The sequence below is a fragment of the Synchiropus splendidus genome, chromosome 16, assembly GCF_027744825.2.
Source record: "Synchiropus splendidus isolate RoL2022-P1 chromosome 16, RoL_Sspl_1.0, whole genome shotgun sequence".
NCBI lineage: Eukaryota > Metazoa > Chordata > Actinopteri > Syngnathiformes > Callionymidae > Synchiropus > Synchiropus splendidus.
In genome coordinates, this window is record NC_071349.1 from 16068701 (window position 1) to 16086314 (window position 17614).

The 17614-nt window shown below is 42.6% G+C and overlaps 1 protein-coding gene across 4 annotated transcripts in view; it reads right to left on the minus strand.

The window, feature by feature from the left end:
• The window catches only part of bahd1 (bromo adjacent homology domain containing 1), a 30788-nt gene that overhangs the window by 4529 nt on the left and 8645 nt on the right, over nucleotides 1-17614 (minus strand). For 2 of the 4 annotated variants that reach the window (XM_053844776.1, XM_053844773.1), the window contains exons 2-3: nucleotides 2579-4216; nucleotides 32-432 (exon numbers count right to left, since the gene is read on the minus strand). In XM_053844776.1, the coding sequence (XP_053700751.1) occupies nucleotides 32-432; nucleotides 2579-4169 (1992 nt within the window). In that variant the 5' untranslated portion in view covers nucleotides 4170-4216. Of the gene's footprint in view, nucleotides 1-31; nucleotides 433-2578; nucleotides 4217-12650; nucleotides 12935-13215; nucleotides 13237-17614 lie in introns of those variants that run through there. The other 2 variants (XM_053844775.1, XM_053844774.1) reach the window with 2 other exon arrangements.

The following is a 17614-nucleotide window of genomic DNA, read 5'->3' on the forward strand; positions in this document are numbered from 1 at the left end:
ACGACAGCATCAGAGGACTTTATCTACATACCACAGAGAACACCTCCTTCTGAAAGGGCAGGCCAACTGGCTCCCAGCCGTTGGTGTTTTTTTGGCGGCCGTTCTTCGGTTGCTTGGCAACCGTTTGCCCTCTGATGCTCGCAGAGACGAGCTTCTGTTTCTTCTCCCTCTTGAGAGGGAAGAGAGTGGAACTGGCGCCGCTTGTGTCCCGCACGCCGGACCTCGACCCGTTGGGCGACTTGGCACTCTCTGGACTCTCCTTTGCCACCTGCAGGGAGGCCTGCGAGGGGGTGCTGAGCGACAGAGGGGTCTGGGGCACGGACTGGGCCGCCGGAGGCACAGTAGGAATGTGACAACCTGCATGGACTTTGGGGCTGGAGAAGATAGGGACGGGGGACTGGCTGTGGTCCTTTGGACTCGATGGATATTTATCTAAAGAATCAAAAACAGAAGAAAATAAATTGTTTTTCATTTTCCGAGCATAAAATGTTTCTTATTTGCTGTCATTTGACACAAATTCAGTGTGAAGCAGCTCCCTTCTGAACGGTGTGCAGTCCAACAGAGCAACGACCATGATGTCACTTGAGCACTAATATGTATCATAGCTGGAGTTCAGGTTTGCTGACTGATCAGCAGTGACAGTGGCGGAACTTCACAGGCAAGTTTGATTAAAAGGTTGGACACGTTTCAAGATCCTGTTGTGTATTAATCTTGTTGTACTACTTAATTTAAAAGCAATTTTCAAGTGTTTATATAACACATTCTTCATGCAGACTTTTTTTCACGAAAAAAAAAAAAAAAAAAACAATAACAAAACTTGATTTAAGCGTCCTACATTTATTACATTACAAGTCTACTTGAATTTGAAATAAAAATCTCTATATATATAGATGTGTGTGTGTGTATGCATGTATAATATCACATGTAGAAAATAAAATACACACCACATTTATTTTTACAAAATTGCATGAAATATGGATGAAAATGAATTAAATTAAATAACTGCATTTTTTTCAAAAAACTCCTTTGACAGCCACTCACCACTCAGTTCATAATGTGGCTCATTAGTAATCCATTTTCCACCCAATTCTACTCAAACCAACTCTCAGTACCTGACCTCGTATCACATGCCATCTGTACAGTATGACTGATGCATTACATCATGCGTGGAAAGTGAACCCTACAGACAGCCTCAGCTAAAGCACACGTCTCGGCAAAGGGGCGTCAAAAGTGAGACCTTGGCATAAAACTAATGTGGAGTGGTGTGGAAGCACAATTGCTCAGGTGGCACATGATGCTGCGCTAGCTTGACAACTGCTAATGCTTGGGAGAAGACGTGTTTGAGGTTACAGCCTTCGTATCTTGTGCTCACCAGCGGCCTCTATTCAAGCTGAGACAAAAGAGGCCCTGCTCTTTATCAGATCTGTTTTTTCCTGACTTCCTCCTGAAGTGGAATTCCAATATGAGAAACAATTATCCCTCGCATGAGAGCTATTTTGGAACATGTTTTGGTCCGGCCTCCGGATGTCGGCGGAAGGGGCTCACGATCTGCTGATTCTGCTGTTAATGGATTCCTCTCATCTGTTGGCTCGAATCGCTCCCTCGTCATGACTCAAACCAAAAGTCAATGTGTAAGAAACTACACTTTGTTACACTGCACTATTCCTAAAATCATTTCAGCCCCGTTCCAGACAGAGGGGGCGCCATCAGGGACCAGCATCTGGCCCAGATGGTTTATCCAGATCCAATTTCTCTTCCTGGCGCAGGGATTTGCCACCTGCAACTCCTTTATCATTTTGAATTAGCTTCCTCCAGCTTTGAAAAAAAAACATGTTGACTCAAAACAAGAATCAACATCAACCAAATTCATACAACACTTGAGCCAACCAGTCGAGCGCAACCAATAACAACTGTGTGCTGTTTTCAATAAGTACAAATGAGAAGAGAATCTGTGATTCTGAAATCCAGCTGAAAAGATAGATAAGTCCAGGAGAGACAGACAGTTGCAGCACATATCCAGAATAGTTTAAATTCATCCACATTTTATGTTTTAACATGTTATTATTACTGTTAAAATCATTTTGGTAAGATTTTAAATGTGACAGCCCTAAAATCAAAACAAACTGAGGCAAAACACATAAATAACACTGTAAAAAAAGTCATGTTGATGTTTCAGAAGGTAAATTTTGTGATTTCAAACGTATTTTTCTCTGATATAATGAAACTATTTGAGTTTTCTAACAAACAAACTCTCCTTTTACACCTATTATGAGTGACATTTTTCTTGTTATCCTAAATTGCAGCTTTCCAAAGCCACATTTCCAGATTTCAGTGAGTATTTCTACATTTTACAAAGACAAACAATATTTGAAGCAATAGAATATTAAAATTACCTTTCCAGTAGACCTTATTACTACATACAGCAGTGTCACTAGCAGATGCACCCTGAAGCTATCGAATGATTTTCTGCTACATTTTAGCCTTTTATTTTCATCTGATCGCTGTTAAAAGCCACAACCTTTGCATTGTTTCATCCCACAGTCCCAATGTACCACCTTAAAAACCGAACTCTGCTCACCTCTGCATTTGGTGCAGTCTGCAGAGTCGAAAGAGCACCCTCCTCTGGTGATGGCTGGGATCATGCTGGTGTAGGAGGAGTAGCCCTTGATCCTGCAGGGTTCTCCGTAACACGCCTCCATTGAGGTACAGCAGTAGACTGGGTGGGAAATCCCTGAGGGTTGTGGACCAGAGCTGGGCAGAAGTTTGGGCTTCTTGCTGCTCCGGGAGCATAAAGTCAGCGGAACCGAGGTGGGGGGCGGATCCGGGCGGGTGAAGTGCACACAGTAGCTGGGGAAGCAGGTGAAGGAGTGTGGGCTGATAGCTGCAGGGTGGTGGTGATGGTGATGATGGTGGTGGTGATGGTGGTGGTGGAACACCTCGGACAGCAGGTTGTCGGGTTTGGTGTCCGTCAGAGTCTTGTCCTGCAGGAAGAGGGCCAGGCGGTGGCAGTACTGGACGCATCTCTCCTGGGTGCAGCAGTAGCAGGAGGACACCTCACTCTCAACCTGCTCCTCTTTGATTGTTTTTAAAGAGAATCCCAGAGTGGAGCCACAGTGGAATGACGGTTTGGGGCTTTCCTGCCCCCCTGAGCCATGTTTCAAATCCACATCTACATTCTCAGTCTTACATAAACAGAAGCAGCCCTGCAGCCCGGAGTCTGTGTGCGGATAAACTGGATCCTGCTTCCCGAATCTACTTTCCTTCAGTTCCTTGTTACAATTTGGGCTGAGTGTTGTTTTGGTCGGCTCAATCCTTTCAGGTTTACCACCATCTTCGCTAGGCCCAGCTGCTTTGGACTCCCCCTTCTTCTGGCGCTTCGTTCCGTATTGTGCGCTCGAGAGTTTGAGCAGCGTCGCAGCAGTGAGGCTCGCCTGACGTCGCGGTGTCGGAGCAAACACACTGAGCCAGTCGATGTTCTCAGTCTTTGCTGAAGGCTTGGCTTTCTTAGGCCTTTCCATTACAGTAGCTTTAACATTTTTGGATTTGATACTCACGTCGCTGCTGACAGCGGAACCATCCTCGTGAGCCGAGGAAGTCGGTGGCGGTGGCTTCTTTGCGGAGAACGAATCGTCCCTGTAGAGCAGCAGGCTGTTGACAGCCTCGGCATTGAGAGCAGCCATTCTCCTCTTGCGAGGCTCGAACATCATCGGGGGCCACAAAAGTAAGGCGTCTAATTGGCTAATTTTTGGTTCCAGTGTTTGGTGATTGGTGATCGAAGTTTTCTGAAGCCCACATTTGTTCGCGGTTGGGCTGGAATGCAGCTTTCTCTTAAACCCATCTTGTGTTTGACTTTTTGGTGCGTCCCTCCCCTTATTGAAGAAGCCTTTATCCTCCAGACGAGTAAGTAGGACACAGCAGTCCAATGCATCCAGTCCACTCACTGCCAGCGTCTTCTTTTTATACCGGCACAATTCTTTATTATCTCTCTGTTTCTTTCCACTCAGCCCATTATGACTCACTTTGATTCTCTTCTCCTTGCTTCCCAGCTCCCCCCAGGCCTTCCTGCATTTGACTATCTGGTTCCGCTCAGCTTTGCCCATGGTCTCGTCCTGGAGTGGATCCAGCGCCTCCTCATCAACAGGGTCCGTTGAAGTTGAGTTGGAGCTCATCGAGATTCCTCTTCAGCGGGCATCGTTGGCTGGATCCACACACTCCCCTGGGAGGAGAAATGAAGACGTTAAATGTGTCGCACAGTGGGCTGGTAGGAGAATAAACGCCTGAGCGCATGCTGGCGCGCATTATCTAGCTTTGCTGAACAGATTCCACGGTGAGCGTCTTTTGAACTGAGTAAAGAATAACATATTTTCTCATATTTGGTGGAGAGGAAACTGGCAGAGCTTGCGACACGGCTGCTCCGATTGTTCCTATTATTGGCTGCCGACAGGGTTCTCTAAGTGCATATTCACATTTTGGATGAGGTCCTCACGAACATTCCATATTCAACTGTGCAACCAAGTGATACTCAAATTATTTCTTCGCACATCCTTCTGGCTGAGCTGCTTAACAGAAGTGGATGTCTTATATAAGTATTCAGGCTTTCAGAAATATTTTAAGGAGTGATGTGAAAATGGAAATAAAAAGAGAAGGTTGGAGTGATTTTACACGGAGACCACAGGACACAAAATGGATGATTGATTTACAACCCACCAGCCAATCAATCAGAGAAAATTCCACAGGTACACTTTTTATTTTTTGATCCCCCATAAACTTTAATTTCAGGACATTGTTTGACACACTTGTGGCTTGTTTTTATAAGGCTACAATAGAAGCTGATCTGGTGATAAAGGAAAATAAGAAGGAAAAAATGAGGCCAACAAAACCAAAACAACAACAAAAAAATGAGCATTTTTTGGGCTCCTGTTCACTTTAGAATTGTATTAATAACTTCTAAAGCTGGTCTTCACCAGGCACCCGACAACAGTGTAGGACCCCTTACGAGCTAACCAGGATCCTCATATCCTCAGGTGGGTCTATGCTAGCTGCCCCCAAGTCTAGACTTAAACCTAGAGATGACTGTTTCTGTCAGGGCTCCTCAACTCTGGAGATTTGAAATACAACGTGCACCGCCACCTTTAAATCTCTGCTAAAAACTCTTTTTATAGGCTTCAATTGATGTAGTGTCCTTGTAACATTTCCTCAGTTTCCACTCACTGAAGGCCTAGTCGTCCACCTTTGTGGTCGAGTGTAAATATTCTTCTGTAAAATGAATGCCATATGCCTATATGCCCATATAAATGAAGCTCTTTTATTATTATATTATTATTAAGTAAAGAAAATGTGTTCCCATAATGTGACGACACAAGAGGAGCAATGAATTCTGGACAATAACAGTCTGAAGTGCAAGTCAATGTAGAGTCAACGATAGTTATTGTTAAGTTCATGTAACACAAATTAATGAATTTAATTCATACTTTCTGGCCTTTGTTTCTCCAATGATAGCACAAAGCAACAAGACTTTCTTTATTTGGGTCTAAATCGTATAAAAATATGTAAATAATACATGCATCGGACGCCTCTTTAGAGGCAGGAATGTAACATGATTTTCCAGGTAAGTGGCATGGATTTAGACTTGAAAAGAGAGGCACGATACCGTGATCAACTGTACAGTGTCAAATTTCAAAACGCTAATAGCATCAAAGATTTAAGCATCCAATATAAAATGATTGAGATGCAAATCCCATTCCATATGAAGGGAGACATTAGAAGGGAACACCCAAAGCTAGTCAAGAATAAACAGGATTTGTTTTCAGTAGAGCAGAGCTCTGTGCTTCAGGCTCGCAGACAAAATCATTGTCTTTTCAAGGCAAGCAAGCGTTTTCAGCTGATTGGACCCATATTAGCGCAGATTAATGACTCACACTGCGCCGCCCACCAGACCTGTGCTGAAGCAAAAGCTCCAGCAGCCAAAACTCTGAAGCATCCAAGAGTGACACATATTTAGGCCTAACAGAATTGACACTTTGGTCTGCCAAAACATCAGATTTCCTTTCGCTCCACAGGTAGTTAATCCAAAGCGGTTAATTCAATTCCCTCCAGTTCTATCAGGTGAGCAGTGGCGTCCAAAGCAAACATTTTACTGCATCGGTTTACTTCAACTCGCAGTGCCAAGCATCAAATCACGCCATTTAAAGCCACAAACAACCCACAGACATGAGAAGTCTCGCACCACACCGAACACAAAAACACATTACTCACAGAGGTCATTTAAAGCCTCTGATGAGTCAAAGATGAGTGACCTTTCTCCAGTGACATTGCACTTGGCATTACAAGATGGATGGTCCGTTTCGCTGCAGCGGGGAAACACATAATACGACTTGACCTCTAACAACTGAGCAAGTGTGTCTTTTTAGCTGGTAACAAAGTTAAACTCAGCAGCAACAGATGCATTAACAAATGAAGTTGGTAACATGGACAGATGGACAGTGAGCAACGGTTGATGCAAGGACCTTTCTTCCATCAATCACTGAGAAAAGAGCTTGTTGTCTCATTAAGTTATTCTTAGCAAAGAAATTGAATTGAAAATCGTAAGCCCACGTTTCCTTCATCCAAGACACTCATCTTTTGAATTAATACACAGCACCTGAAGGGGTCATCGGAGAGCACTCACTTACAGCTGCCTGAAGAGCAGGAGTAAAAAATTTCTTCTGCAAAACAGGCTGAATTCAATGGCATAGAGTACATTATCCACCGCTAATAAAAAAGGAGAGCATTAAAGCATGTAACACTGCAATATGCACAGTCACTTCTGCTGCATTGAGAGGCGATTGTTTTGCAATACAATACTTTGCTGGTTGTTGTACCACTGCCAAAACTTCTCATTTTAACTGAGTGGCCTTTCCTGTACTCGGAACAACAAATCCAAAGGGACTTGATTTTGTCAAAGCTAAAGGAAGTGTTAGTTACGAAGGGCCAAAGAGAATGCAAAACAACGTCGAAACATTGTCAATCTTACTCATCCATTTTGTGGGTCATTAATTTGTCTTTCATGATATCAAATTTTTTAAAAATATTTTTTCAGTCACAACCCACAGGCACATCCATTCACCCACTGTCTTCGGTTTAACCTTTGGGTGTATTTGAATTTCATGGCTGTAGAATGAGCGACAGCTTTTTTCCAGGATCAATGACATTTTCAATAGATCAATGTGAATTTTTTGGAAAAAATAAATATATATATATAAATTTGAACTATTATTCACATGTACAAAAACACACTTTCAATCCTGACCTTTTATGAGTTAGTTTTTCTGTCATATATAGGAGAGATGTCCAGGTGTTTGTTAGGTGTAGTGGAGAGACTGAGCAGCCTGGTGGTCTCATTTGTGTGAAGCAGCGATCTTTTCCAGCTCAATACGCAGACATCAACATCACTCCCTCTCACTGTATGAATATCAGAACTTTTGTTTCATCAGAAACTTTGTTTCCTTGTGTCATTGTTTTTAAAGAGTTTCGGTTCAGCAGTACACACAGAGTGACGGAACTAGAGACTGAAAATATTAGATCGCCATGTATGCAACAGCCTTGCCGACACAGAGCTACTGTGGATACAACCATCTGCACGGTGACGGGGCCCTAGACCATGTTCGGGTGATGGGGGTTAGTTAGCGTGATGAGCTCAATGACATGAGTTCTTACCCCTAATATTAGATGGTGCTGTCTGGATGAGAAAAAACCTTTGAGGAGTTCTGGGGATTTGAAATGCGCATGTCAAATCCAGTTGGCAGCCACCGGGTTGTCAATAATGGGCTAATAAAGGGCCTCAGGGGCAGCAATCACAGCCAAGAGGGCCAAGAATTCCAGCCAGAAAATCTCCCTGGAAACCTTCTCCAGCCCATCTTTAGCAGTCTCTTCCCAGAAAGACAAGATTCCCCAGCCCTCAGCATCGGCTTCTCTTGATCGTTCAGAGCAGTAGATACACATCTGGGATGGCAAAGCTCCAACTATATCTGAAAAGGAGAATCCAGATATCCAGAAAAATACATTTGAGCGTCTGCATCTTTGATCTTTTGGTCACTACCCAAGGCTTGGTACAACAAGTGAAGGAAGGAAAGTAAACAGAGAGGTTTGTGTCGGCACAAAAATTTAGTTTGGCCCGTAGGAAGAAATTATTTTTGAGTTCCAATGGCAAGACAACACGGCTGCTTTGATTAATGTTCCATGCCTCTCCCACTTAATCACAAGACAACTCAATACCAAGCCTCCTTCACCTGAGCTAAGAAGTCACCACTAGGGGCGTCACTACATCACCACAGGTCACAGAAGAATTTATATTACAGTTCAATGATCATTTTAATACACAGAAAAATAGCTACTTTTCTTATTGCCAAATGATTCCCTGAACCATAAAATGCGATCCATGAGCGAAGAATTTAATTCACGATAACAAGAGGACACAAGGAGCCTCACATTGAGTTTCTCCACTCCAATGAGACAAGCATGTAAAGCAGAGGGAGTGTGGTTGAGGAGCGCTGTTATTACCCCACAGCCAGAGATTGAGCACTTTTCATGTCCCACTCTAATGTATTTTGGCGCAGTATGGTGGGTTTTGTTTTCCATGTTAGCGTTTCTGAAACTAAATGCTGGTTTTGATTGTCAGTAAATGGAGTGAAATAACGCATGGGAGTCAGGCATGCTTTTCAAAGGCTGTAATAGGAGTGAAATTAATCTTTCAAGAATCTGCTCCCTAAGTCATGAAGTCATGTTTGAAAAAGCCCAATATGTTGTGGTTAATTCCAGCATTTTCTAGGGTCAAGACAAACACTCCTCCCTATTATATCAGGGGTGTGGTGACACATATAGTAGCATGGTATGAAAGCTAATCTGTCTCACCAAACTTTAAAAATCATTCACACTAATCGTTTATTTATTCATGTTCCATTTTTTTACGCCAATTTCCACACCAATTTAAGTCACAAATTTTAAAGGTAAATGCTAACTAGCAGTCTGATGCTACTGCAAACCATGCTAATATTCGCTAACGCGGTAGGAAATGCTGTCTCCTTAAACCAACAAATCACATCGCATTTAAACTTCTCGATTGTATATTATGTTATTAGACACTCTTCACGCACAGTTTGTTGACTTGTGTTGCGTAGCTGAAGCTCACGTATCATCCAGACCGGCTACATGCAGGCTTAGTCGCATTATTAATCGCATTATGCAGGTACTTTAGTCGTACTAAGAAAGTCAGACTATGCTGTTGAAGTGCATTTATAAGTCCGAACGTAGCAGGACTAACGCAATAATGCGGTTTCACATAAGTCTTAATCGGGTGAGATGGATTATGTCATGTGTAACAAACACACATTCCTTAGGTGGAGGTGGGAGGTGAGAGTTACTGGCGAACAGATGGAACAGTTACTACACCCTGTGACTTTGACAAACCTCATCACATCATCTTCATCAGTGGTGAAAAGCATTGAAAAACCTGCAAGAAAACAACCCGACCTCTTCACTTTCTGCAGTCAGAACTCGCAAGATTTAACATCGTGGCACGAAAACATGGAAGAGAAGGAATTTAAATGTAAAAAGTAAAAAAAAACACCTCAAATATGAAGTGAATAGAAATCTGATCAGGCAGAGTGTAAGGAAGTCAAGGCTTCTATATTCCACACCAGTCCAGTTCTTCAGCAAGATACAGGTTCCTCTCCACCTCACTCACTTCCGTAGCCCTTAAGACTAATCCGAAAACAGAAGTGACATCAATTCTGAGGAGACCGGAGATCACACCCTTAAATGCCACTCACCACATAAATCCACTCCAGAAGACAGACACAGTCATTTCACTTCCTTTGATGAACAACTCCACTCAGCATGAGACTCCGCTACAAAATCTTTCCCCACATGAAGCGTAAAGGCAGATGAACTATTTTGGGGAAGAAATTTAAAGATAGGAGGCAGTTAAAGCTCTGCTGTCGACAAGTGAAAGCTAAAGTAATCAGCTCAGAGCAGTGGATTTTTGCGCTTTAGTGGAAATAGACGTGTTAAACTTTCAATCACGTTGTGATGAAAGATGTCGCAGCACAATAATAAAAGTGTCAATTACTCTGAATATCATCGCTCTGGCACGTGAGACAGTAGCTCAGTAGCTTAAGACAGAGTGTTTCCATCACATGATCACAGTAGTACAATTCACCAGCACTAGAGTCAACATGTTTTTACAGCTCAATTACACGTCGATTGCGAATCTCACTTGACATTATTTAGAATCTAAATTTGAAGCGACATGACTGGGAGACATGACTGCGACATGGCAACCACAAAAATCTTTATTGTGTGGCCATCACATACTGTCAGAAGTGCTACATTGCTGAAAAGAACGGTTTGATGCGGCGACATGACGTTGTCCAAGTGTCTGAAACAGCTACATATTTTAAATAACTGTTAATAAGTAATCAAAAAAGGAGATAGTAGCAGTTACGGAAAATGTCTTGGGTTCCATTTAGTCATCCGAAGTTGCTGACAATAGTCACACAAATGTTCACATGGTGTCTCACACATCCCACCATCTGCTAGAGGAAGTAATTAGGCCATCATTTAACTTCGATATAAGTCAATAAATATTGTGTGAGCTGATTATATTTGCATTATTCCTTGTCATGTGCAACAAATTATACCTTAGTGGTCACTTTAAAAATGTTTGTTTTTCCCCTGCTGCCTTTATTATTACAGCTTATGTTTTCATTTGAGGCTATTTAGCCAGTACCTCATTCTCTGAAAGCTGTCGTTCTCAACTGAAAAAAAAAAGGATCTTTAGAAAGGACAAGGACAGGAATCATTCACAGGACAGGTTTATGCCGCTGTGCTTTTGAAGCTCCAAAAGATAATCATGTATGGTAATAGCAATGCTGTTTAAAGGCACTCTATCCCCTCAAAACTGAAGACAGTTCACAGTACACAGCTTCCTGGAATTTGAATACAAATTCCAGGAAGCTGTGATGAAATTTTAAACATGAACACTCGAGCACAAAACCGACAGACATGTCAACAAACAGAGAGCAGAGAAGTTTTTCGTACCGAGCAACTACGCATTAAGTCCGCACTCAATAGCACAATTTTAATTTTCATTAGTCTCAGGGTAGACGGTCAAAATGACGCAGCAGGTTAAGGGTGGTGACTCACTTTGGCAACTAGATCTCCATATTTGCAGAACTCAGGCGATACAAAAGGTATCCAGATACAGGAAAGTCAATACGATATATCATGATTATCGTGACACCAAATACAGCGATATATTGTAGCAGCTGTAAAGCCATTATTTTATGAAAATAAATTTCAAATAATGCAGAAAACCTACAATTTAAGATGCAATTTGGGAGGCTAGTTCAGGCCGCAAGCTTGATTTTAAATTGAGTAGTTTTGTATTAGCTGTGTCGCAACAGTGATGCAGACCGCAGGTTCGTTGTGTTCTATGAGCATTTGAATCTAGCGTGGCATACCTTTTGTTTAAAGCCTTTGCCACCCTTTGAATGCCACAGATTCCAGTCTCATATCTTGAGATTCATATCCATCAAACTAGTTAGTTGACGTTCCAACCCGCGCCTGAATGCCTCGAAGGTTTGCGGTCCATGACAAGAAGCGGGAGGGGACAGTGCAAAATTCTAGTGGATCAATATTTTCTGATCTCCCAAGAGGTAACCCCTGATGGGAGATTTCCTGTAACAGACATCCTCTGGCTGGCAGAGCTGATGAGCCTCAAATTATTCTATCATGGGCCACACATGGCCCCCGGGCCAGACATTGGGCACGCTCCATTAATTTGATTCAATAAAATTTCAACTCTGTATTGATACTACTTTCAAGAGCACAGTGTTGCAGTACTGTACATTACCAAATCAAACACTAACCACCAGTAAAATAATCTAATATATCATGAAATATAAACTCTTTTTATCAGAGGAGATCAATTCAATGGGAAACAGCCTTTTCAAACTGTCTCACAACTCGCACCTGGCAACAGCACCACCTGAAAATTACACATATTTCCATAACCATGTGCACCTGCTTCCCTTCACATCACATGTCGCGACATGAAATGCAAGGACACAACGCTCTTAAGTTATTACATTACAGCGCGATGCATTGATACCTCCGTAAAAACATAATAAATTCAACCGAATAAGATGATTATTTCGCGACTTTGCACCTTGGATGTTCTGACCCGATGCTGACCCCATAAGCAGATGAGATTTATTCTCATCTGTAAGAATAAAATAAGCGATTCCCGCCCGCAGCGGCAAAAGTAGCATTCGGTACTAAATAATAAAGGAGTGTGAACGGCACGCAGTGACTTAGATCCATGTCAAAGCTGGGACAGGGGGATGGAACCGAGGCTGGTTCAGGGGGAGGACATGGTGGTGTCATCGTGGGAGGAAGAGACCCCTGAGGCTGGAGGAGCTGCTCACTCGATTACAGCCACTTTTTCCCGTACTAAACTAAGCCCCACCACCGTGCGCTGTCTCGCGGACGGAGCGTGGACGCGATACGCCGAAATGCGAACAATAATCGAAGGAAAATCTATTCGGAGTAAGGCTGCTCGCCGCGATGCTCTCCGGGAGCGAGTTGACCACCAGCGCGGAAATCACATTTACCTTCGCGAGTCCCATCGGGAGCCAAAATCAGACCGAATCCTTCAGTTGGATTCCGAGGTTCAGTGGGTCCCCGGGGCTGCCGCGAGCGTCGATCCGCGGAGCAGGCGGCTCCGCGCGGCCGGAGACATGCTGAACAGATCGGTGCGCGGTGACCTACTTCCGAAGTGACATGCTGGAGATAATATTCATGCGCTGACTGCATCCACAGCCGACGATGAGGCAGGACACCCCCCAACGCGAGCAACCTCGCCTTCACTCTCCAGTCCTTCAAACTACTCGCTTTTAATCCAGCTACTGTAATCTGCGTTTATATAAACGGAAGTGGCTCAGCAGCTGAAAATAACTTCAGACTCTAAACCTCCGCGGGTGAAGCACATTCTTGAACATTGAAATAAGCAAATAAAACACAATAAATTCAAATAACTGCGAAAGATGTTAAAAGTATAGTATACATAAACATATACACACATAAATTCACATATAAATACACATATCTAGAAGTATTTTATAGCATATTAGAAAGTAATATAAAACTATTTCCCACTAATTATTAAAATAGACTCACAGATGCCATGGCATCATTGAACCTGAGCGGCAGCCTTGTGTCTCACCAAGAGAATGAATTGGATGGTTGATCTACTGGACTTCAGCTGGGAGTGATCAGGCAAATAGGAGAAAAAAAACAAATTGGGCCCAAAGTGTCTTCCGGCCGTGGTCGGGAAGCTCAGCAGAGGGCGGGCTGGTGAATTATTAATAACTCGAGTGGGTCACAGTTTGTCGCGAGGAACCAGCTGGCGGATTTGATAAATGAAGAAGCAGAATTGAAGCGCTGAAGTTCAAACCAAAACAATGTCGGATTTCATGGGGAACGGCGGTTGAAATCCTGTGGTCAGGTTCCAAAAATACTGAGCGATATTTCTGCTTTCTAGAAAATTACAGTTGAATCAATAAACAGGATCTGCTCATCGGCAACAGCACAATCATCGATCCCAGTCAGATCTTTTAGAATCACTCAACAGTTGAGAAGATAACACGGTCAATGATGAAAAACACAACATTTTCCAGGTGGTTTTGCTCACCATTTTACGACGCAGGCTTGGGTGTTGTTGACAGAAAAAGCTTCCACATGGGCACTAAACTGCAGGACCAATCTTTTTCAGCAATTCAGCTAAACGGAAGTGTAATTGGGATGAAAAGCTGACGGACCTCGTCGATACCAACTTTACGGGGTGTAATTAACAGATGTAAACAAGCTGAGTGTGTTGAGTTAATGAGGCGTGAGTGCTGGGGGAGGCGAAGCTGGGGGGAGGCAGCGGAGAGTGACGCCGAACCTGGAAACCCATATGTACCTGGTCGTCGGCGACGTTACGGACTCGCTGACATGCTGTGTGACGTGTACTGGTGGACGAACACACCGTCATGTCGGAATGTAGTGTTCAGTATTTGACTTTTAACAGCATAAGATGTGGTTATAGAGGGTAAAAAACAGCTGAGGAACACGCTGTTGCTGGATCGGATGTACATTCTACAACTCATTTCACAGCCATTCTGCGACGCGTGGAATGTAGCTCAACCCTGGGCAGCATCTGTGACATTAATCCAGTATCTACCTCCTCGGTGCTGAGCGGTTCTGAATGGCTCAGTTTGGTTAGCAGCAGGAGCTACATGGATCCAGCACGTGTTTCTTCGAGAGAGACCTATTCAAGCAGCCACTGGAACAATCCAATAAACACTGGATGGAGTTTGGCTGTCGAGAATGACAGTTTTCACAGCTCCATCTAGTAGCCAAAATACAATTAATAAATAAGACAGTATAAACAAAATAGCATTGAAATTGAGCATGAAAAAAAGGAGAAAACTAAAAACACAATAAAGAACGTTTTTCAAAATAAAACAGTGCAGAAAAAGCAGCTTCCTAAGCAGCTTATTCAAAACCAAAGATTTTAGAGCAGACAGTGCCATCGAGGGGGCTCTGAAATGAAGGCACTGTTTCATGAAGCCTCATTAGCCCATCACTACTAAACAGAAACCTCTTCAATCATAATGTATGTGACAATACTATCCACAATGAACAGATCAAAACTCCACAATGTGAACTCGGATTTAAACAATAAAGGACCTCAGGTGTGATGACATTGATCTATCGGCCTAGCAAGCTATTGCTGCACCTCCAGAAACTGTACCTGGAGCATATACACTTCAATGAATGCAGAGGTGGAGAAAAAAAGTACAATCCAATAGTTAGAAAAAAAATCAAATCGTGTTAATCACAGTAATGGGCAGTTAAAAAAGGGTAATTACCAATTAACACAGTGTTGAAATAAATGAGGAGACGGATGGTTTTGTTCTTTTTATAGACAATACAATATTTTACATGGGATGGTAACTACTACTAACACAGCCATGACACAACAGGATAGACTTAAAAATGGAAGAAGTCACGCTGTGCCCTTTATTTGGGAGTAAAAGCAAATACAATTCAACATGTCTTTTAAGCGAATCACAGGCGACAGAGGTGTTGTTTTGGAGGAAAAAATGTCTCCGGTCCAACAGCCTGTCACTGTGATTAATTCTGCAGCAGAGAGCAAGCAGGATAACAGCCAGGTGTCAGAGGAGCTGCTACAACTGGATTGACTCTGCTAATGAATGTGAGCACCAGTGTTTACTGTCAATTAGAGAGAACGGTCGGAAAGCGCGCGAGGTGAGCGGCTGGTTATTGACATTACACAGACTTACCACTTGAGCCTGATGATTCATACTCATGAACTTGCGAGTCCTTTCGAACCGCGCGCTCACTCTGGAACACGGTCAGTATGAATTCAATCCCCTGTGTTGCATGGATGGTTGTAACAGTAAAACACAATTAACTGGACAAGTTTCTCTGCTTAAACAATTATTAATAACTTGATGTGGCAATTGAACAGGAACAAGGGGCGACTACATTTATTGTGAGGAGTTTTCTCTTCTAATATGGAGGGGAAAAGTGTAAGAAGCATTAATTATCAAATCGACAGTTCTGTGATGTTCTTCAACATAAAATAAGATAAATATGGAAAACCAAGTGATGCATGGCAATAGCAGATACAACATTTTGTAATTCTAATCTATAATAACAAGGTGCAAGGGTCCCAAAAGTACAATACTGTAAAAGATTGTGATGACAAAAAGGTGCTCAGCTCATCACAACTGCAGAGATATTAAAAGGAAAACATAAATTTAAAAACAGAAGATGGACTCTCCAATGAATTTCCATGAGAAGTCAAGCCTGGGAATTTTAGGAATAGTCCATGTTGGAAATTTTCCAAGGGGAGTAAGCGGTACTCATTGGGAGATCAATCGGCCGGCCGATTTATCGGCACCAATACAGGGAATTATCAGGATCGACTGAACAAATGACTAATACAGATTAAATACTGCCATCTAATATTTCAAAGAAACAACTCCATAATAGATATCAACACCTATTCTGAGATTTAAAATAATAAAGGAGGTGGGAACAAATAAAGAGGTGAAAAAGCCTCTGTGTCGTGTGGAATGGACCTAAAATCTTGACTACATTTCTCCCATTCTGTTTTCAGCTGGAAAATATCTTTCAGTGAAGGACGACCTTAGAAAGCCAAAGTGAACTAGCCATTAACCTTCAGCCGCATTTTTCCTTCAGACTCCCCACGCCAGCGTTTGTAATTATACATGCATGATATAATGTAATAAATTAGAAATGATATGATTAGCTCGGGTGACCCTGGTGCACAGGGACTAACTGGATAATGATGAGTGAATAACGGAAAATTACTCTGCAACATCGGACAAAAAAAAAAAGAGGGAGAGAAACCTATTGAGGCCAAATAATTTAATTTCAGTGAAATTATCTGCTCATGGACATTTGTACAGCAGTTGATTCAAGTCAGAGGGTAAAAGATTAGAAAAATGGAAGATACAATGACTTGCAGTCAAAAAATATGAGCGATAAATGACTAAAATGAAAAATGCTAGATTGTCATGTATCTGAACTGCAAGTCCCAGTGCAGTACTTGTAAGAGCTGAATACATAACTACATTAGGTCACAGTTGGAGATGGTCACATTTGACACTCGGTGCCTCAGCATCAGTACTCAATTGTCCTCATTTCATGTTTAATTCTCAATATATATAAACTTCAACACATATAACAGAACATTTTCTACGGCTTGGTAGCAGCTACAGCTTCAGAGAAGTGGGCGGGGCATCTACTAAGCCACATCCCCAACAGACACAAACAATTTCATCGCCTTCTTTTCTTCACTGACACATACTGATGCTGAAAACCATTGGCTGAACACAAATCTTGAACCATAACTGAATCAAACACGGACAAGGATTTACAACACAGGAAATACAAAAGCCTGAACTGACGTCTTTATGATCTACTCTCCTCAAAGCACAAGTAAAGTAGGTTCTAAACCACAGAGAGACAAGTAGCAGAGCGTTTGCATCCCAGTTCCTGGTGCAGCTCAGAGATGATGGCAGAGCTCCACAGATGCAGGACAGGAAGTGTAATTATCTTCTTCTAGTGTTCGTCTTCAAAGAGACAAGAAACCAGACTGGCACCGAGGAAGAGGAGGAATATAGAGAGGAGACGGGCGGATAGAAATAGCCATGAATTTAGAAGAAATCAAAGCGGAGGAGAGGGAATCTAACACCTGTCTACTCAACAGGACAAAAACCTCCGCAGGAATCAGAGGGGCGATTGCTCTCCGTCCATCTAGAGTTTCCCCCAGCTGACAGCTGCTCAGAGGTACACAGGCTGAAGCAGGCTTTTCACGAGGATTTCGAAACGGGGCGTCCAAAACCCCGCCCCCAACCCACCAACAACTTGCTTTGTAAAAAACACAGCTGTAAACATCACACATATTTGGACCAAAATAACTTGCTAAACAGCAAATAAACAAGCATCTGAGTCCAATAACAAACGTCAACAGACATGA